The following is a 21,275-nucleotide window of genomic DNA, read 5'->3' on the forward strand; positions in this document are numbered from 1 at the left end:
GTGTCAAGGCAAAGGAAACCTGCGTGTAAGTGATTGCCACAAAAACCTGACAACCCCATGGTCAGTACTTCATTCAGCCTTGACATATATTTCAATTAAAGTTTACAACATTGAGTTGGCAGAATTACACACATCTTATTTAAGTACTCCTCCCAACCCAAAGAAAACTCAACAGACCAAGATCAGAAGCTTGGTTTTCAAAGTAGTGCCATCCTTCTTGGATGACCCAGGAGTAATACAGCTGAGGTAAGAGAACGCCTCTAAGCTGTTTCGAGGTGGCAATAGTTACCTTCCTCAACAATAAAAGAAGTTTCATAAATGGCATACAAAACACTAACTGACCAATTACATAAATACTATGCCAAACTTTCTGCAAAGACACTAGTAAGTTGAGCTACTCACACTTAATGAGAGTCCTAATCTGTTTTACGACACAAATAGGAGAACACGCAAGAGCAGGACTTGGGAAACAACCTGCTCCGAGAGCCCTGCCTGGGATCATGAACAAATCGCCCAACAGCAGCCATTCACAGGGCCCTGAGCACAGGCGTCCAAGTGAAAGCAGTCTTGGTTTACAACACAGCTTCCATCCCCATGGTGTCACCTCACAGCAGGACTGATGGAAGTGATCAACTATCACATTTTATAATCCAGAACCTTAGTTAAAACCACAAGCAAGGTGGGTTTGTACTAATACATCCACTTTGTCCTTTCTGACTAAAATTAAGTGGCAGTAACAATGGTTAAGACAACATTAAAGTGAAACGTGCCTCCCTAAATATTTGACAGGAAATGTATCTTGCGTAACATCAAAGTTAGGTCCTATCAATAATGAAGGCAACATTTTTAAAACAACAGCTAAGAAAACCAGGGGTTTGCCATTAAGATCATTATTTCCTTTTTATCAATACAACTGAGAGATTCCCCACTGTGAGGAAGGGACAGAAACTTTTGCCTTCTAAAGATTCTCAGCATGTCACTTCACATTTTCCCTTTTGACTTTTGCCAATTCTCAGACTTTTGCTTAACAAAAGCTGGAGAAATGGGCAGAGGAACCTCATGAAGTTCAACAAGGGGAAGTACAAAGCTGTGCAGCTAGGGAGGAATAACCCCAGGCCAACCCGCTGAAAAGCAGTTTTGCAGAGAAGGACCTGGGGATCCTGGTGGAAAGCAAGTTGACCATCAGCCACTGATGTGCCCCTGTGGCCAAGAAGGCCAATGGTATCCTCCAATACATTAGGAAGAGCACTGCCAGCACGTCAAAGGAGGTGATCCTTCCCCTCTACTCAGCCCTGGTGAGGCCACATCTGGAGTGCTGGGTCCAGTTCTGGGCTCCCCAGTATGATAGAGATGGAGCTCCTGGAGAGGGTCCAGCAGAGGGCCACAGAGATGATTAAGAGACTGGAACATCTCTCATACAAGGGGAGGCTGAGGGAGCTGGGACTGTTCAGCCTGAAGAAGAGAAGGCTTGGGTCAGGTATCTTATCAATATATTTGAAGTGAGGGTGTAAAGAAGATGGACTCGGACTCTTTTCAGTGGTGCCCAGTGACAGGACAAGAAGCAGTGGGCACAAATTGAAACACAGGAAGTTCTGTCTGAATATAAGGGGGTGGGGAACACTTTTCACTGGAACTGGTTCCCTAGAGAGGCTGTGGATTCTCCATCCTTGGAGATATTCAAAAGCTGTCTGGACAGGGTCCTAGGCAACCTGCTCTAGCTACCCCTGCTTGAGGGGGTTGGACTAAATGATCTCTAAAGGTCCCTTCCAACCTGAACCAATCTGTGAACAAATACTGTCTCCTTTAGAACCCATATGCTCTTTCTACTCATTATGCAACGAAGTCAATGTGTTAATTTCAACTGACTGAGAAATGCTGTGGTACCTAAATGCAATACTTAGAATGAGCTTTTCCGGAGAGAGTAAGCAAAATCTATTTTACAGTGAACCCTCCAGCTTGTCTCTATCTTTTTTTAAAGAAATAAAAAAAGGACAGATTTAATACCTGAATATTTGCTGTCGCATTACATGCTAAATCATTTCTCACCAGTGTGCTGGTAAGAATTTTGGTAAAAATATTTGAACACTTACTATTGCAAGTTACTCACATAGTAACATTAACATCTGTGACAGATCCAGAGGTAGCTGTTAAAAAAAAAAAAAAAAAAAAAAAAGCTCCCCAACATCATAAGCTCTACTCAGTCTACTGAAAGAGCCCAAGAGAATAAGATATGAATCACTCCACAGTGCAATCAACACTCAGGAAACTGCAATTACTGTAGCTTCTAAGTTCTAGCAGGTAAAGCCTGCAAACTACTCCCTCAGCTAAAGCTACAAAGAGATGCATTTTGAGGTAACACAATGTAGGCTGACCATTATGTCTCTGAGGACATAGGAAAGGTAAAGTCATAATTTATGAAAAGCTTATGTCTTCCCTGCAATAGTTTAGAATATTCTGTATATAAAGACAGGGCTAAATGATCGCTCTTCATACATCATAAAAAGACTGAATTCACCAGTGTCCAAATCACCTGCTGTCATAAAGCAGTTTCTTTACCTGTGCACTGTGTTTCTGAAAGCCTCACCTAACAACAAATCACTTCACGACTGAGTTAAAACTCAGTCAGAATGGGGCGGAGAATGCTTACTCTTACTCTAATTCATGCAAATATAAGCAATTAAGTAATAATGGTTGCTTCACTAACAAATGTGATTCAATTATGCTTTCATCAGGCTTCCTAGCTACTGTCAATGAATCTGATTCTACAAACATTTTAATTTCTATTTGTCAACTATAGTACTTAGGACTTCAGAATGTTCTTGGATAAACAATTATCTAGCTGGCAGCTTCACATAAGATGATTTTAAACAACTTGCCATTTATCTCAAAGGAACCAAGATATTTGCTCTTGGAAGGAGAGCATAAAGAAGCAGCATATCAGACAGTCATATTCAGTCACTTAGGTGTTTTGAGTTTAACATAGAGGTGAAAAACCTAGTTTGTCACTACCACCTTCCTCTATTAATCATCAGATTGTTTTTTCAGAGTTGATAAGGCCTGTGTGCTACAGAGCAAAAAATGTCACGCATAACAAAAGACAATCTGGAAATCTTCCTTAAAAATATGAAATACTGAGGGCTAGAATGATAATTTGCACTTATGGAGTAATGACTTCAAGATTCCCAACAGTTCAACAAGCAGTAATTCCTCCAGCCAGTGTTGCATTCCCATTCGGGTGCTGCAATCTTGTCTTAAGAGTTACAACAAAGCAAAAATTACGGTTGCTTCATAATTCACAACACCATCAGATCACTGAATCACACCTCACTGAAGGAGCAGGGAGCTCTCTGACAGCTTGAAAATCATCTCTGCATGACCCAAATAATTAACTGGAGATCATGGATACACATCTTCAAGAAAGACTATGAAACTCACACAATACAAACACAGAGAAGAACTAATCTTGAGATGCTTCTTACCCAATTGATTCTTCATCATTACAGCTGCATCTGTCACAGTCCCTTTGCCTTCTTCTTTGTGTAGAAGACTCTTTGTTCCTGGCACTTAATCTCCACTGAAATAAATAAAAAAAATAGGAAGGTTCCAACAGACAAAAATACGTCATGATAGACATTATACTAGAAAGATGGAACAATGATAGACCCTGGAACAATGCAATTGCTCAAATAAAGCAGAGCAGCAAAGAGTATACACAATAATTTTGCGAAATATGCTTTGTTTACAGCATCCATATGCTGCCTTTCCCTTGAAGGGAATTGGCTCTTTCTTCCTAACATAGTTGACAATAAAGGCAATTCAACTACTCCCCTACTTAAAGAGGACCATTCCAAACAGGAACTTAAATATCGGGCCTGTTTTACAATAATCACAAATACACAAAACGCTGCCTACTCTCTTTAACAACTCCCCGTGTATATAACCAAACTATATAACTCCACTCAAAGACAAACAATTCTTAGCAGGAATATGAATCTGAAAGCTTGATGCTTGGGTGGCATGACAAAACTCACAACAGCAAAACACTTTTTTCCTTCAAATTTTCTTATGAAAGTGTACAGATCTTCCCAAATTAAATTTAATGAAACTCCACCAAAACACAGTTACTTCTATCTCCCCCTGCCATTTCTTCCTCCTGCTCTCTCCCTCCTCTTTTTTATAGCAAAGCTAATAAACTGTTTGAAAATTTTGCTGTCAGGCTGAAAGCAGACAAACCAACTTATCTTCATTTCTGCTTGAGTGTGGGCTGAAAGGTGATCTGAAAAATTCAGGCTCATGCATTATGGCTACTTCAGTGAAGAAGTCTGAGGAGTGTGTCCCAAATCATTGTTTCTCCTATTACAAAGACTGATTCTGTGATGTGAAATGCCCTCATTATTAAAACAGCTGGCAGCAGGAAATTGCTTTGAAGGTCCTCTCCCCTCCTCCTGCTCCCAAACATCACCTAGCTCTCCTTACAGCACTGGTCTCCAAACATGTGAGAGACCTATACATCCAACCACTGAAAGCTGCACAAAATTTCTCATACATTACAGAGCAAAGTCTGGCAACACTAAATATACTGCCAACATGAATAGATCCTTGCTCTTCCGTATGGACAATTATATGCCTTTTAATTATGATGCTTCATGACCTTTTCAAGATGAAACAGAATACAAAAAGACTAGCTTGTGTTAAAGTATAAGAAACCCTCTACCACATGGGAAGAATCTGAAATATATAGACATAGGTAAGAAAAATAGTAAGAGATGGAAAATATGAAAATATATTGGAAATAACCAGCAAAACACCTTTTTTAATTCGTCCAGTCCAATCACTATTTACATATATATACCTAAATACATATGTGTATACGTATACACATAAATATAGGGAGGGCAGAGGAGACGAGAGAATTCTATTTTGGTGCTTCCTGGCTGTGCCTAAGAGGCTGCTGTGGGCAAGAAAAGCAAGCATTACTTCTGACTTCAAAAACCTGACTGTAATTGTATGCTCTGCTCACTTCAGTACTAACAGTACAGGACATAATGACCCAGGGACCTTGCATGCAGCAGGGTCAAATGATTGGATCTACCAAGAGAACAGGGTCACATTACCAGCACTACTGTAAGTCAAAAGAATTCCTAACTTGCCTCACTAGGCTTTTACAGCTTTTCTGTGGGGAAGCCTGTGTGTCCAGCTCCTTGATTCTGAAAGCGCGAAAACCAGCAACAAATTCTCAATGCTGAGTTGAGGGAGTCAACAATAGCACAATGCTTCCAAAAGCTGGCATTTTAAAAATGTATTTACTGAATTTCAAGCCTATTTACTTAACAAATTTGCTTTTATATGTGACTGAGATGATCAAGACAGTCATTTATGATGCCATCTAAGTACACTTACAGCCCTTCGGTCTTAATACGACATTTCTGTAGTAGCACCTAAAATTTTAATCAAAAGTTATTCAGTATTTTACATATTCTCTTAAAACTTCAGCTCTCAGATACAAATTATGACTAACTGAAATTTTAATTTAAAAAAGACTTCCATCTCATAACAGAAACAGTTTGGATAAGTGATCTGAATATAACCTGAAAGTTCAGGAATCAAAAAACAATGAACTGCAAACTTGTATATACATTTGCCTTTAAATTTATGATTTTCAAGATAATTTCAGATTGAGATTAACTTTAGCAAAATGGAAACTTTCTGTCAAACTACTTTTGAAGCCAAATTCTGCTTTTTTATTATTTAGTTTGGCAATAACGCACTAAGACTTTTATTTCTGTAACTGTATGCTTGCAGGTAGATCTCAGACCTATGCACTGACTCTTTCCAAATCAATCTGGGTCAGGTATTGGTCATACAGTTACAAGGCACCATTCGAAATTAAAAAATCCAGCCTCCAGAACAACAGAACAAGACATATAACATGTTCCTAAGCACTTTACACTCTGAAGAACTTCTCTTTACCTCTTTTAAAGGGTAGACCCAATGGGGGGAGCCTGGCAGCCTTGTCAAAGGGGACTGAACTTGGACATCCTCTGACCTGGTGTTTGGCTTCTTCTTTGGTATTCGAAACTGAAAATAGAGGATGTTACACACATGATAAAACTAAATTATGCACTGATGCCATGAGTTCACATACTGTCATGAACAAAACTGCCTCAATCATCATGCAAAATAAGGAACTGGCAAGGGAAGCACTGACCTGTGACTTTAAATGTATTCTCAACTGAAGCTTGGGCCTAAAAAACACCTAATACCACTTCGGGCACTGGGGAGCTAGTTTTAACAAATCGACTGTCTTAAAAAGAAACAAAAAAACCCCAAAACAACAAGAAAAGAAAACCTTCCTATTTCATTAACTTCATTAGAGCTTCAGATGTGTCCTGGCAGCAACATGAGCTGGCATTTACACTCTTCTCAGTTCCCTTTGATTTGCTTACACTCTAGTTTAATCTCCACATCTCAGCTCAGAGAATGATAAAGCAAAAACTAAACAGCTGAGAAATCGCTATATTTGTTCTCTCTCTCAAGAAAGAATTTTGAGGATGAATAGCAATTAAATCTTACAATAACATCAGGATTTTGGTATATGATAATTAGCATCAAAATACCAATGTACTCAAAATGGTATCAACTGCTGTCATTGACAACCTTCGACAAAATGCAACCAGTATTTCAAAAGTAATTACTGAAAGACAAAACAATTAGTAATTCATAATAATTTTCCAATTCAGAAAAAAATATGTAGGAAATAACATTCATTTATAGAATTTCAAAACAAAAAACAGTCAAACTAAATTCCCACAGGCCCATCAAGATGAGCAAAGAGGATGACATTTTGTATCAAGTTAATTAAATCAGTTAAATAATCTCAACTAAACAAATAATGCAAGCTTTGCCATTTGTTCAGACATCTTGAGAAGCAAAACCTCATGCTGCAAAAATGACTACATTAGAATTAGAACTAGAAGTTACCTGTGACGTGATGTAATGGATGTAACATCCCTCAGACAATCAAGTCTATCTCAGCCAGGAACAAGCTGATGCTACTACATGTGATGGCTGATGTAAAGTGTATTATTGAAGTTAATTTGCAAGTTACCAGATGCAACCCTACGTGGTAACATGAAATTAAAAATAAGAACTCTAGAACAGAGAGGCTAAGGACTTAATAAACATAGAAAGGGCATTCATAGCTCTGTAAGCAGTGCTTCAGATTGTAACTGAAGCATACTACATCATAAGGAGATACTCCTTCAATTCTGCAGTTTGCACTGCTAGTGCTCTTTTTCCTTATTTACATTTCTTTTAAACAAAAATTGGTGTGTGTGCGCGCGGGGGCGGGGATAGTACATTTTTAGGCCCAAATTTCTGTATAGTACATCAAACTGCTTTTGATAATCAGTCACTCTCCCTAATAATAAATATACCTTTGATCACAATTTCCTCAAATTATAAAGGATGTAAACATTATCCACATGCAACTACTTACAAGTACCTCAACCAATATTTAAGGATTGAAATAAACACTTTCTTAATGAAGAATGTCTGTGATTTTTCTTTTTTTTGAGAAGTAGCCTATAAATCTGTTTTATCAGTAAGAATGTATTCTTCCAATCTGCATATTAATGGCCAGATACCAGCTCCTTACTTCGGAACTCAGCATGCTGCCTGAGTGGTGGTTTCTGTTATGAGCTTCCTGAAAACAGGTGATCAATTCCCTAAAATTTTAATACGCATTTTGTGTTACAGTGGTTCAGATATCCTCCAGTAACATGGACAGCAACTAACATCAGACTCAAAATAAAGACGACAGACAGACAGAAGGGAATAAAAGACGAAGGATATATTCATCAGCAAAATTTCTACCTCACCTCACGATACCTTCCAAATGCTTGCACACATTAAGAAAGTGTTGATTTGCAATGCCTACAATTAACTTATGGAAAAAGCACAAAGTCAAGAGATGACCGGTTGAGGTCCCTATTTATAGTAAGGGTAACATATGCAGTTTCCTCAGCTTTTCACTAATAGAAAGCAACTGAATCAACATATACATGTGCACACATACTCAGTAGATTCCTTATTTAAACCAGCAATATTTTCCTAAAGGTTCTCACCTATAGGTGCAAGGGTCAGAGGGAGTGTGTAAACAAAGTTCTGGTAACAGCTTATATCTAAAATACCAGATGGTTCAGACCTTACCCAATCAAACCAGCTGCTGTGCCTACAATCTTTGTTTTCACTAGTGCTTCCATTACTAGAAACTACTACTAATAGGGATACTTTAGGAAGAATAAACATTAGCATAAAGAGTCTCTGAACACATCTTTGTAGATAGCCAAATATTCCAGTTATGCAGCTGTTCTACTGAAGCAATAGCTACAGTTACAAGACCTTAAAAATAAACTATGCCAACAGCTTGAAGACTTTATTACAGAACTGTGCACTAACTACACATAAAACACATACATATTTACTTGAGCATTATTCTTACTATTTCAGATTCTATCTTATGGTTTAATGTACCCTCAGCTATGAGCTGCCTGTATGAAACCAAATGTTAAGCCTATTGTGTATTAACATATTCAGCAGCTGACATTACTATTCACTGCACTGCTACTAGAATAAACTAGCTCTCAGGAAAGAGTGTGCCAACGAAGTTTAATTTGGAGCACTGGAGAATAAATTCAGTTATACAAATACACCAGAACACCCTACGATATCCATACTTTTAAAGCGATGTTGTAAATTTTAAGAAAGCTTACACTGATGTGACCTGCAGATGCTGAAGTTCTTCCTTCCATGATTTCCACTACAGAAAAAAAGATACAAAATAATCTTAGCAATGTGTTTTATTTGTCTAGGGGGAGTTAGGACCATAGTATTAGGTACTAAGCAAGAACAAGAAGATCCCTTCTGAGCAAGCCAGCACAAAGAAAGCTCATTGACAGCCACAATACAAGAGAAACACATGTACGGGCAGGGCTCTGGACTGTCAGTTTGGGCAGAACTGTTAAAAAAGAAATAATTTTCACTAAAACATGTCTCAGTGAAGGCCTTCTGGCAAGCAGGTGACTAATAAGTTTGTCAGGCTCTGACATGAAAAAAGAAAAGGCACCAAGAAGAACAAACAAAATCAAAATTCATGAGTTCCTGTTAACAGACAAGCTTCTTTTTCACTGGAAGAACACAGCTTCAGAGCTTTCTGCATTCACAGGGGCTTATTCTTTTTATAAAAACTCTGTATGTCTCCTGCATAAGACCTTCAACATCTACTCCTAATGTGAGCTCTCAAAAGATCGCACTGATTATAGCACGTTTTAAACGTGGGGCGTTTCACTTGTTTTTATTTCAGCGGGTTTTTTCAGCTCACAGCCTCGGTTCCCCGGCGCGGAGAGGCACATCATCTACGGACTATCACGGAAAGGCCAACCTATTACTTACGAATGTGCCTGCCGAGGGGGAGAGCGGACGAGCGGCCGCCTCCTGACAGCTCTCCCGGCAGAGCGCCGGCCCCGCCCCAGCGCGCCCCCGCCGCGCCGCCCCGGTGACGGCCGCGGGGCGGAGCGGTGCCGCACCGGGCCCCCCACCGCCCCGCTTCCCCAACTCCCAGACCGGCCACCCGCTCCTCCCTCGGGGGAGGAAAAGGTTCCTCGCTCACAAAAGAGCAACCCGACATTTCTACGCTCCTTCCCCGGCCTACTCCCAGAAGACCCCACCTCCCCGCCCGGCCGCCCTCCCCTACCGGCTTTGCTCCTCCGCGATATCCCCGGTCGCAGTGACAGCTCAGCGCGGCCCAGCCCCGGCCGGGGCCGCCAGGGCAGCGCGGCGCTGCGTGCCGCCGGGTACCTTTATTTCGCTTTCATCCTCCCCCCCAACACACTTCGGTCTCTCCTGACAGCTAAAAGGCGCAGCGCCGCTCCGGGAGCCCCCTGGGGCGCAGGCGGAGAGCAGCGACTCGGCACTACCGCCGCGGGCCCAGGGGACGGCGAGTGCCCGGCGCGGTAAGGCAGAGCGGCAGCGGGCGAGCCGCCGACCCGGCGGGGGACACCGAGGCGGCCGCAAGAGGAGGCTGCCGTAGGCGCGGCCGCAGCCCAGCGGGCGCTGCCCTGCCGCCAACACCTCCCCTACCCCGGGGGAAGCGCGGGGCCCAGCTCCGGGGAGAAGCAAGCAGCGGCAGCGCCGCCGCCGCGCAGCACTTACCGCTCCTGCACTCGCCGCCGTTGTTTACCCGGGCCCCACGGCCGCCTGCGCAGCTTCCCCGACTGCTTCCGGGCTGAGCACCGCCTACCGGCCTGCCCTGCCCTGCCCCGCCCCGCCCCGCCCCGCCGGCGTAACGGCGGTAACGGCCGGGCGCCGCTGCCGCGCTCTGAGGGCTGGCGCCTGCCCAACAGGCCCCGGCGGAAGGCCGCTGCCCTCGGCTGCTTCCGGCCCGCGCCGCCGCCTCTCCTGACTGTTTTTTTTCTCCCCTGGTTTTAGCTCGGTGTTGGAAAGGCGCTGGGGGAAAAATGTAAATGGAGCGGAGCAAGTAATAGCGCAGCAGCTGAGGCCTTGTGCTGTCACACGGGGTTCCCTGAATCTAACAATGAGTAGTAACAAAGTCAGTAAATTTGTAAATTGTGTAAAACGTAGTCGAAGCAGAGGCTAAGAAACAGCAACGGAACAAGGAAAAAATATGAAGGCTTGTGGAAGGAATCAAGAGAACTGTTTTAAAGGATTAATACATAACCAAACAGAAGGATGTTTAAATCATATCTTGCCAATTATGTTTTGCTAATTTGACTTAAGCCCTGATCTAAATCAGCATGCAGCAGCATAATACCCTCAGCTCTCACAGTAGTTTTCAGCTGATGTCCTCTGTAGAAATCCTTTGAGCATGGAAATGAGAAAGGGTTTTTCTTCAGTGCAGCTCCAGAATTTTTAGTTTTAGACATAGCTTTCTGAAATACTAACACCTATTTTCTCCTCTTGGTAATGCCTTTATATTACGTAATGGATAGCTGTGAAAAACTATTTTTGACAGCTATTTAGGTTCACACTGATGAGAAGATGTAGCTTTAACTTAACTAGATGGCCTTCCATGTCAGCAGCTGATACATTTTATAGATACACCCCAAAATAAAGTACATGATAAAGTCTGAATTAACTCAGGTTTATTTTCTTTTCTAGAGAGAGATTTTCTACAATCCCCGAGGCAAAGGTTTGCATCTATGGTGATGACAAATTTTACAGAAGAGCATATGGTTAGTTGCGCCTTGCTGGAACAAAGAAAATATTCTTACGTGGCAAATCTCATCAAGAATAATACTCAAATTGCAATAGTGTTTCAAAACAGTGGCTAGTTTATTCCGTGATTCATTCTGTAATGTTCATGTGGCAAGTGCTGAGAGGGATGAAGTAATAACTGGAAGGATTTGTATTAATGTATTGTTATTGTAATTTAGCAACTAGAATGTGTGAGAGACTTTACAAACAGCTGGTTTACCGCAGACCACCAAAAGATAGTTCATGTCTATGAATACTTTGTGTCACCACTTTAAAATCTGACTTCTAATATATTTTCTTTATGCAGTTGTATAAAGGTCTATCACTGCATTGACATAAATCCTCTTAATTTGTAGTGGTTACAAATGGAGCACGAACTAAGCTTGAGGAAACTAGTAGAGGGTTCAGAGTATCAAGAACAACTGAAGTACGACTTCAATATAAAAGGGGAATTGAGGCATCTGGACACCAATGAGTCCTTTGTTTTCAATTATTACAAGAATGCACATGAAAGGAATCATAAACGCTATCAAATATTGGGACATCTGCTTACCCAATATGTTTATGAGCTCCTGGAAAGAGTTTGCATGCTGCAGAAAGTCTATATTCCTACTGATGCTACAGAAGATGAACCGAGAAGTTTCTTTTTCATGAGTGAGAAAGCACTGACAAATACCTGTAGCCTAACTGTCCTTCTTCAAGACCGTGGAGTCTTTCGGGCTGGACAGTGGGGGCAAAAGACCATTATCAGTGAGGGCTTGGACCACGGAACACAAATACCATTCATCAAAATGGCCCTTCAAAGCCATGGGGGAGTGATTGTACTGAATCCCAATGACAACCTCATGGATCTGAAGATAGAAAATGAGAGGTTAAGCATTTCTACCAGGGAAGAATCATTGTCTTCTACACAGTCCCCCTGGTCAATCCCCAAGAGGTGCAGCAGCAGCCCTGAGGAACATACCATGTATGTATGGGATCATTTTATTTCAAAGAGTGCAGCCAAGAATGTGGCCTTCATTGCCCATGGCTATGGTGGCTTGGTGTTCATTGATCTGCTCATGCAGAGAAAATGGGAGGTAATGAATAAAGTGTACTCTGTGGCATTCATCGACTCCATGCACAATACAGAGCACCAGACTAGAAATGATCCACAAATACAAGAATGGATACAAAAATATTGCCGTGAATGGGTGTCAAATGATAAGCCTCTAGATAAACCCATGGGTTCCCTTGTGAAAATGAACTGTCCTACTGTCTCTGCTGGAACTGAAAAGTATGGTTTAGCACCTTCCTATTGCTTACATGCCATCTTTAAATACCTGAAGAGAGCACTGAAAGCCAAGACCGTAACAGCCTTTGCACGTTCACCTATTGCAACCCGAAGCAGCACAAGTAAGAAGAAAGATAATAAATAAAAGCATCCTGATGTGTTTTTTCATGGTGATCTCTTCCTTTCATAACCACTCCCACATCTTTCAAGCTTTCAGTCATCTAAGAACCTTCCTCTTGCTGTAGAGTGATTTATGGTTTTAAGTTTAAAGATGGCTTTGTTTTGAGAAACAAATACAAGTAAATATTAGGAAAGAGGGGCACAGTTGTAAGCTTTAAACCACAACTCTTCAGCTATCTGTGAAATTTAAAGTTGTACAAAATAAAGATGTTAAGGTTTATCAACTCTTATCTGCATTATTTTTTAAATATGTATTCTGCAATCATGGCTCTACAATCAGAATAAACTGTGGTCAGAAACTGAAATTTCTTAAATGCATAGCTTTCATTAAAAGGACAAATCTGGAATACAGAAAGCATGCAAAGGATCTAGCGTTTGAAATTATCCTTTTTCCTACAGCAAGGTTACTCCTCACTATATACTGTCTAGTGTTTGAAATTATTCAAAAGCTAGAATGTCTACCTTCCCCTTGAAACATTTAAGTTGAAAGATACTTCAGGGAATTACATACCAATGCCTCTCTCCAGTCAGAGATGGTATGTTGCAAACATGATACAGTGAGCCAACATAATTCCATTTTAAAACCAACTGAGCCATTGAATATTACCATGAATTTTTTTTTTCAGAGTGAGTTGGTATGGAAATACTATACTGTAGCAACCTGGGATTACCACACTGATACACAACAGCTTTGAAAGATGACAGAACCTTGCATTTAACTACAGCTTCAGCTCCCATCTCAGTCAAAAAAATTTGTTGAACAGTAATGTTGGGTACCAGAGGACAGAGAATGACGGGTTCTCTTTTGCGTTTAATTCCATGTCAGATTTTAGTCATCTCTGATATTGTTCGAAAAAGCTTCCATCTGTTAATTCAATAACAGGTAGAAGTATAAAATTCCATTAGAAAGCAACAGTCACTTAAATGTTCTGAACAAAAATTTTTAAATAAAGATTGGTTGATTGTTATTACACTTGAATAAAAATGGTACTAAACAGACAATTAACAGAATATACAGTGATTTCACTTAAGAAAGTTGCATTGGAGATGCTGTCATTGTGGAAACATGCACCCTGTCTGTTTTGTGACTGCTGGTCAGTGTGCTGCTCAAAAAATACTCACTTGCATCAACTCTACAAGTGAACATGTTGCTTTATTTATTAGAGAAGTATTAAAGTGACAGAATGTCTGTCTTCAGAAGGAGACCAATATGATCCTTCAAGATAAATGCTCGAACTGTCCCACGGTGTCAAAGGTGGCTAAAATACTTGAAGAAAAATAGGATCTAGAACATCCACCATTTCAGCAATCCTTTACCTCAGACCAATCCATTAAATTCCTTGGTAGAGAAGGTCATATTTAGGAATATTATTGGGATCGATAGGACTTCTCACAATGAGCTTTCCACGCATTGCACCACGGTAAATCACTTCAATCAGATCTATAAAGTCTTGCTTTGTTTTGAAGCTTCCTACAAATTTAGTATGATCTGGAGACCTAAATATAAGCATAAGATAAAGTTAGAATTCTAATTTTAAAATGTGTGAAACAAAAACACTTAAGACAATAAAAGATGCAAAATAAATCAGAGGATTCAGATTAGGTCGTTCTGAAGGCATGAACCACACTGGTATGGCATACTAAAGTCAGGGATATACTTCCACCTGACCTCCAAAACCCCCAAAGATGCAGTGTCATGTCTAAGACTTTAACCACAGTATTTTTTTGCAGAGTCAAGTATATTTTGCAGCTGACACCTACTCGTTGCAGAAAACTCAAAGAGTATTTCAAAACACCTGTTAATTTTGTGGCCATCTACCCTTCCATGCAGTTCTCAGAACGAGTGCAACATTGCTGACAACAACATTACCCCTCCCAGACAAGGTATCATAGAGAAATCTGTGTTAATTACTACAGGCAAAATAGATGATGATTACTACAGGCAAAATAGATGATGGCAGGTTGGATGACGTACCCATAATCAACCTTCATGTGTTGTCCATTGAAGAAAAAGACAGTAGATGGAATATAACTGATGTCAAAATACTGGGTGTACACTGGCACCTTGTTCACATCCACCAGGTAAATGACTGCCATTTTACTTAGGTCATGAGATGTCTTTGCAAGCTGAAGAGAGTGAGAAAGACAGATGACGAATGGATTGAGAAACAAGAGGAAAAAAATGTGGCAAGCCTTAAAAACTCAGTTTCCCTTAAACCTTATCATTTTAAGCAGGGCTAAATTATTACCAGATTACCACACCATGTCGAGAACTACATCAACCGCTCTGTATACCTACAATAATATAGAAGTCTGTTATTTCATTTTACATTTAACTGTCACCATGCGAACACTGTATATTTATCATGAGATTCCATATTATCCAAAAACAACATAAGACATTCTCTTGTATGCAACAGGTATATCAATAGAGTTTATTTAGGAAGAAAAAAAAAGGTTTTATTTAAGGGGGGGAAAAAAAGCTCTTACAATATCATCCAGCTGCAGACAAACGGGATCGCTGTCTCTTCCAAACCGAAGAACCAAAACCTTCTCTGCGACGCTCTTTATTGCCTGATCCACCTCCTTCTTACAGGTCAGCTGAGGCAGCAGAAAACTCATCCTGACAGGGCGCGGCTCCTATCTACCAAACGGTGAGACGGACTCACATCAAAATTAGCATCGCTTCTCCAGACAGGACCCGCCCCCCCCTCCCCCGAGAGACCCCGCTAGCGGGGCGCCGTGCTCGGGGGCCGCCCCCGCCAACGGCCCCGCTAATGGCCGCCCCCCACAGGGCCACGCCTCGCACCGGGCAGCCGCCGGGCCTCGCCGCAAACCCCCGCCAGGCCCGAGGGCTCCCCGCTGGGAGGTGCCCGAGGCGCCCCGACCCCTTGCCCATCCGGGGCCGCCGGTGCAGGCCGGTGCCTCCCCTGCTCGGCCTTGCCCCCGGGAGCGCCGCAGCCCGCGGGGCCTTGGGTGAGGGGAGGGACGAGCGGAGAGCCGGAACCTTCGCTCGGCAGCCGTGGAGCCTCGAGGACAGCAAGCGCGCTCGGCACTCGGCTCGGGCCGGAAAGCGCGGCGGACTAGGCCCTCCCCGCGCATGCGCGCCCTGAGTCGCTGGGACGGCGACGGCGGGGGGCGCCTTCGGTAGCGGGGTGTCGGTTAGCAGCGTGCGTCGCTGAGAGGTGCCCGCTCGCAACGCTTCCGTTCCCGAGCGGAAGGAGGCGGGGAGCGGGGCAGGGCGGAGCACGCGGGCCGGAGTGCGGGCAGGTGGGGACTGCGTCGCGCCGCGGCGGGGGGTGGTGGGAGTCGCTCCCGGCCGCGCGTCTCCTGCCGCGGGCGTGGGGAGCTCGGGGCGCCCGGCTGCCTTCCCGCCGACGGCACTGACCTTGGGAGCGCCCTTTCTCCTTCTTGCGGCGGGCCCGGCCCGGCCCGTGGCGCGGTGCCCTGGGAGGTCGCGGGCAGGGGGCGGGCAGGGCGGCTCCGGTGCTGGCGGGAGGGCTGTGGGGATGGGGCGCGGAGGGGTGTAACGGTTCGGTTCGACTGTTGGGCGGCTGGAACGCTGCTCAGGAGCCTCTGGCTAAAAGCAAGTGTCAAAGAGATTTCTTTAGTTCTACACGTGCGGGTGCTGCAAAGAGGTTTTTAAAGCAATTCTTGCAGTGATGAGATGGTAGCGTGTCTGCTGCACGTTGGGCAATTTGAAAGGTAAACTGGTTTTATGAGAAAGCTGCCATCAGGTATTCTGATTGCATAAATCTACCTGTTAGTGTCTTAATTGGAGCTACGCTAATATAAGCTAATTGAGAAAGTGATCCCTTCATTTCCCCGAACTGAACAATATATACATTTTTTTAGTTATAACCTCTGTCAGTACCTTTAACACTTACATGTGAAATTATGAATGTCCCTGTTGCAACGTTTTTATTTTGAGTTTTGTCTTAAATTCATGCTATTATGTACTTTGGTTTAGCTATTTTAATAACGGTAGCAAATTAAATGCCAATCACCAATTTGACCAATTACAATATCTTAAAAAGCATGCCAGTTATGCCAGTAATATGCTGCTTCTCTTTTTATGGCTCCCTATCTGGGCAGGTATATATAAACAGCAAAACTGGATTTAACTTGGTCTTCTGTAAACCACATTATTTTCAGGTGGTAAATTATTGGGGAGATAAGGAGTTCATTTTTTTAAATTCAGAACTAATTTTTATGTTTTGATCAAATCATGTTTTTTTAAGGACTGAAACTTACTTGATTTTACTTAAGTAGATTTCTGTGGGACAAAGAAAATATTAAACATTCTTTAGTGTTTTTCTTTCTATAAACCACTTACATTTAAATACAAATGCATCGCAGTGGAATTAATTGGACTATGCAGTTCGTGTGCTTAGCTTTATGTTCTAGCATCAGTTTCATGAACAATTTATCAAAAAAAGATGGTCTCTTCCTATGCTAGTTGTTTATTCCTCATCTCCTTTTCTTTCTTAGAGGTGTCTAGTGAATTGAAATGGAAACTAATTTGGGTTGGATGATAACTAAGTTTTTTTTCCCAGGTTAACTGTCCCAAAGATCAGTTCTCTGATTTGGCTCATCCTGTGATCGTGTGAACGCTTGTGCTGCTGGGGGAGCTGGGATGATGAGGCTGAAGGGACATGAGTGCCTCCTGAGGCTGTAGTGTTGGCTTAGCAAACTGTGGCATTGGTAGTTCTATTAGTTCCAGTGATCTGCAGTGTGTAAGTGCCAAGGAAACTTTCCCAGAATATAATGATAAAAGCAAAAATGTGATGTTCTATGATGTAAAGATACTCCAGAAAACATACTACAAGATGAAGCATCTTGTGTGTTTTCACAGCATAGGTAAATCAGGCAGGCATCTCTGGAGGTATATAAAAATATTTTTGGTCTCCATGTGGTGTTCTGCTTGCATCTGATGCAAAGGATCTTGTTTGTCGTATGGCACAGACAGATATCGTCTGACATCTATTTCAGTTAATGTTTGGGTGACCTTACTTTGAATTGCAGTAAGTACAGCTGTTTCAAGCAGCAGAGCTAACTTTGTCTATTCACAGCAGTGCCACCTATATTGTTTTTATTTATAAACAGTGGGAAGATAACAGTGGAAGCACAAACTTTGCATATTCCTGAAGAAGTAACTTACTGTTTGCCAGTGTTACTATGAAATCTGTGAAAATCTGTATTTTTCTCTATGATCACTGACAGTTTTTTTTTTTCCCCTCTTACTGCTGTCTTGCAGATAAGTGTTGGGACACAGCACACGTATAAGTATGCAGTCTGTGAATATGCTTCTGAAAAACTTTGTCAGGTGTTCTGCCTTTCCCTTTGCTGTGCAACATGGGATGAAAAAGGATTTGTTTGGACTCTGTAGAACTCTGATTTTATCACCTTGCTTGAAGGAGGGCTCTTCACACAATCCGTCTGAAAAGCTAGATTTGGATGAGTGGAAGAAGGTAATGAAGTCTGGGTTGCAAGAAGTCAGTGAGACAGTCTCTGAGCATGAGGAGCTTTCTACTTTAGCTGCTGCACGTGAGACTGTGGAGATGTGGAGACTGGCTGGCAGATCAGTTCCTGAAAATATCAGTGAAGACCAGCTAAAAACTTTCATAGAATGTCCTTCCAAGTCATCTAAAAAGAAGTATTTAAAGTACTTGCATCTAAAAGAACTTTACAAGAAAAATGACAAAAGAAAGATGGATGAGAAGAGGGAAAGAAGGCTGGAAACCCAAGACAAAGCTTCAAAAACTGATGAGATCAAAAGGAATTCATTCACCTGTTTGTGGGCCAATGCTATAGATAAAACACACAACTGGAGGGCCGCTCAGGCTATGGTCTTTGGCCAACCTCTAGTATTTGACATGTCTTTTGAAAATGATATGTCACCCAGAGAAGTAACAAATACAGTTAGACAGATAGTACTCAGTGAAGGTTGTAATCGAAAATCTGTGGATCCATTCCACATTCACTTCTGTAACTTGAAAGAAAACAGCCAGTATCATAGGGAATTTATGAAGTATTACAGAGAGGCATGGGACAAATTACTTATCACTGTGACAGACCAGTGCTACACAAATGTCTTTCCAAAGGACAAGATTATCTATCTGACAGCTGATTCTCCCAAAGTCATGAAGACATTCGATCACGATAAAATCTATATCATTGGGTCAATGGTTGACAGAAGCATAAAGACGGGAGTTTCTTTAGCACAAGCAAAACGATTGGGGCTGGAAACTGCGTGCCTTCCATTGGAGAAGTACTTGCTTTGGAACACAGGTGCCAAAAACCTCACGTTGGACCAAATGATGCGTATTTTATTAACGCTGAAAGATACTGGAGACTGGAGGAAGGCTCTGGAATTTGTTCCAAAAAGGAAATATTGTGGCTTTGTAGGCAGGTCTGTGCATGAACTGAAGAAAAGCTTAAGTCTGATGAACACACTTAAACATGGAAAGAGACAGGAAGAAGTACGAAAACAATTTGCAAAGAACTACTCTAAGAAGCTAACACAGAAGTAGGGTGATTGGGAAGAGAATGAATTTTAGAGATAAACTATGCTCGTGAATACTCGAGTTTCTCTAGACTTCTGGAGTTGTGTTCACCTGCTTTACTCTTTCAAAAATGCTTTTGTTAGTCGAGTTTGAAAGGACTGCTGTCTATTGTTAGGGATTTTTTTTTAAATGGCCTTAGTATTTCAGCTGTCTGCTCTCAGATTTATTGAAACGAAGAAAAAATGAGATAATCTGATCTAAAAATTGCACCATTAAAAGAGTATAAATATGTTCCATTGATTCATGCTGGGACAAGAGTGATTGTAACTGAACTGTAACAAATCTAGCTTTTTTTTCGGGGAATATATCTGTGCTTTGAGTTTGCAAACTGAGGCAATCCCCATTCTTAATTCTAAAAGGTTAGCTAAAACCAAATAGAAGACCTTTGCCTGTTAGTTCTTGAGTCTTCTTTTGGAATGTAAATGAACTGACTTTTGATATATTGGCTAAAAACAAGTCCATTAAACCTGCTAAATATGAGTTTAGGGAGGTGTGGGAGTTGTATGGTTTATTTCTGGGCATTGTCCCATCTGGCACAAATCAAGTCCCTCGTCCTTAGGAAGGAGTGTTCCAACTTTTTCTAGACCTTGCCAAAAAATCTTATGTGCTGTCGTGAAAAACTTTTATCCCTGAATGCCTGTGGTTTTAGTTCCTTTATAGTGTAGATAATCCAAAATGCCTGAACTTTTGAGATGTTAAACAGTGTTCTTAGTAAATACTTACAGGAGCAGAAGATCTCTTAGTATTTCTTACAGTTGAAAATTTATTGATCAGTCTCTTTGTAAAAGCCTCTGTGTAGACTATACAGTTACAAAGGGCATTTTCTTATACATGATTCTTTCTGCTCTCAGTAGGGCTAGGAGACAATTCCTTTCTCGCCTTGAGAGCAGTTTTCTCAGTGCCTTTATGGGCAGTTGAGTCTTTTGATTTAATCTAGTTGAGTACCGTTCTGCTTCAGATCGGTATGTTCTCTTAACTGGGAAAGAAATAGAGTGCTGAGCAAAAGCATAGAACATGTGTAGTGCCTTCTGCATCTTTGAAGCATCTAGAATCTGTTCTCTGTGATTGCTAGGCAGCCGGTACCATTGTCTTGAAATGTCAGAAAAACAGGAGCTGCAATAAAATTTAGAAGAGTGGACTCCAAATATACTGGCGGTTGATGGTGATCCATTTTCCATAGGCTATCACATCTCGTATCCCAAGCACTTGAAAAGGTTATAAAGACAATATTTGCACAACTTTAATATTAAATTTACCTTCTGCGAATCACTTGCTGTGACATTTGACTATGGAGAATCCCTGATTTGGAATAAGGTTTACGTCATGTGAGATACATGTTGCTGAGTAGTACTGAAAGCTTCATTCTAGGGTCGTGTTTTGGAAGTTATTTTAAGATTTTTCGATATCTAGGAAACATCTGTGAACCACTGTTAAACCATTAGTTACAATAACTAAGTCTGTATCTGTAAATAAACAGCTACAGAAGTTTAATTTTAAGCAGCAACTTTTATTTTTTCCTTATACGATGGGTAGACTATATGGTGCCACCCGTTATTTTGTCAGATAAACAGCATCTCCTTATACGTGAACTAGTTTTCATTAAAGGAATCCTTTAATAAGTCATCTTTTGCACGAGTTGCTCTTAATGGAATATAAAAGTTAATTTTTGAATCATTAGCATGTGAGAAATGCACGTCGGTACTTGCTAAATGCTGCTTTGTGGGATGTGTGAGACTTACAGAATGTATTCCAGCAGCATAAACCACTGTTCAAGAGATGCACGAGGACGAAGTAAAATTTAAACGAATAAAAACCCATGGTGTAAGAGAGGAGACGACACCCGTTGTGACTCCTGCGTGACTTCGCGCCCCTGCCCGCCCTGAGGGAGCAACGGCTCCGCGCGGGAAGGCCAACGGCCGCTGCCTCGCACGCCATTCGCGCCCTGATTGGCCAGGCAGGAGCCGAGGGCGGGGCTCTCGGGC

General features: G+C 41.8%; 4 protein-coding genes across 14 annotated transcripts in view; 2 read left to right on the forward strand and 2 right to left on the reverse strand.

The window, feature by feature from the left end:
* The window catches only part of SENP7 (SUMO specific peptidase 7), a 43,553-nt gene extending 33,093 nt beyond the window's left edge, over positions 1 to 10,460 (reverse strand). For 3 of the 5 annotated variants that reach the window (XM_064521401.1, XM_026112421.2, XM_026112419.2), the window contains exons 1-4: positions 10,213 to 10,460; positions 8,775 to 8,821; positions 5,971 to 6,078; positions 3,480 to 3,574 (exon numbers count right to left, since the gene is read on the reverse strand). In XM_064521401.1, coding sequence (XP_064377471.1) covers positions 3,480 to 3,574; positions 5,971 to 6,078; positions 8,775 to 8,813 — 242 coding nt within the window. In that variant the 5' untranslated portion in view covers positions 8,814 to 8,821; positions 10,213 to 10,460. The remainder of the gene's footprint in view (positions 1 to 3,479; positions 3,575 to 5,970; positions 6,079 to 8,774; positions 8,822 to 10,212) is intronic. The other 2 variants (XM_026112418.2, XM_026112420.2) reach the window with 2 other exon arrangements.
* LOC112990571 (putative protein ARB2BP) lies at positions 9,568 to 12,947 on the forward strand. Of its 2 annotated transcripts, none has more exons than XM_026112427.2 (3): positions 9,568 to 9,854; positions 11,179 to 11,252; positions 11,631 to 12,947. In XM_026112427.2, exons 2-3 carry the CDS (start codon positions 11,220 to 11,222, stop codon positions 12,690 to 12,692), a joined length of 1,095 nt encoding a protein of 364 aa, XP_025968212.2. In that variant the 5' UTR covers positions 9,568 to 9,854; positions 11,179 to 11,219; the 3' UTR covers positions 12,693 to 12,947. The 2 variants fall into 2 exon arrangements, with proteins under 2 accessions (XP_025968212.2, XP_025968213.2); XM_026112428.2 differs by lacking the exon at positions 9,568 to 9,854 and adding an exon at positions 10,440 to 10,609.
* A 914-nt stretch (positions 12,948 to 13,861) lies between these two features.
* On the reverse strand, positions 13,862 to 15,871 carry TXNL4B (thioredoxin like 4B). 3 transcript variants are annotated; one of them, XM_026112429.2, is made up of 4 exons: positions 15,735 to 15,871; positions 15,218 to 15,371; positions 14,703 to 14,854; positions 13,862 to 14,224 (listed from the first exon to the last, which is right to left on the reverse strand). In XM_026112429.2, the coding sequence occupies exons 2-4, from the start codon at positions 15,347 to 15,349 to the stop codon at positions 14,059 to 14,061; spliced, it is 450 nt and encodes a 149-aa protein (XP_025968214.1). In that variant the 5' UTR covers positions 15,350 to 15,371; positions 15,735 to 15,871; the 3' UTR covers positions 13,862 to 14,058. The 3 variants fall into 3 exon arrangements, with proteins under 3 accessions (XP_025968214.1, XP_025968216.1, XP_025968217.1); XM_026112431.2 differs by lacking the exon at positions 15,735 to 15,871 and adding an exon at positions 15,616 to 15,726; XM_026112432.2 differs by lacking the exon at positions 15,735 to 15,871 and adding an exon at positions 15,537 to 15,726.
* Positions 15,859 to 20,916, forward strand: TRMT10C (tRNA methyltransferase 10C, mitochondrial RNase P subunit). Of its 4 annotated transcripts, XM_026112423.2 has the most exons (3): positions 16,241 to 16,432; positions 17,284 to 17,463; positions 17,985 to 20,916. In XM_026112423.2, exon 3 carries the CDS (start codon positions 18,016 to 18,018, stop codon positions 19,258 to 19,260), a length of 1,245 nt encoding a protein of 414 aa, XP_025968208.1. In that variant the 5' UTR covers positions 16,241 to 16,432; positions 17,284 to 17,463; positions 17,985 to 18,015; the 3' UTR covers positions 19,261 to 20,916. The 4 variants fall into 4 exon arrangements, with proteins under 4 accessions (XP_025968209.1, XP_025968208.1, XP_025968210.1 ...); XM_026112424.2 differs by lacking the exons at positions 16,241 to 16,432; positions 17,284 to 17,463 and adding an exon at positions 15,859 to 15,997; XM_026112425.2 differs by lacking the exon at positions 17,284 to 17,463.
* Positions 20,917 to 21,275: the final 359 nt, after the last annotated feature.

Source organism: Dromaius novaehollandiae, chromosome 1, assembly GCF_036370855.1.
Source record: "Dromaius novaehollandiae isolate bDroNov1 chromosome 1, bDroNov1.hap1, whole genome shotgun sequence".
Taxonomy (NCBI): Eukaryota; Metazoa; Chordata; class Aves; order Casuariiformes; family Dromaiidae; genus Dromaius; species Dromaius novaehollandiae.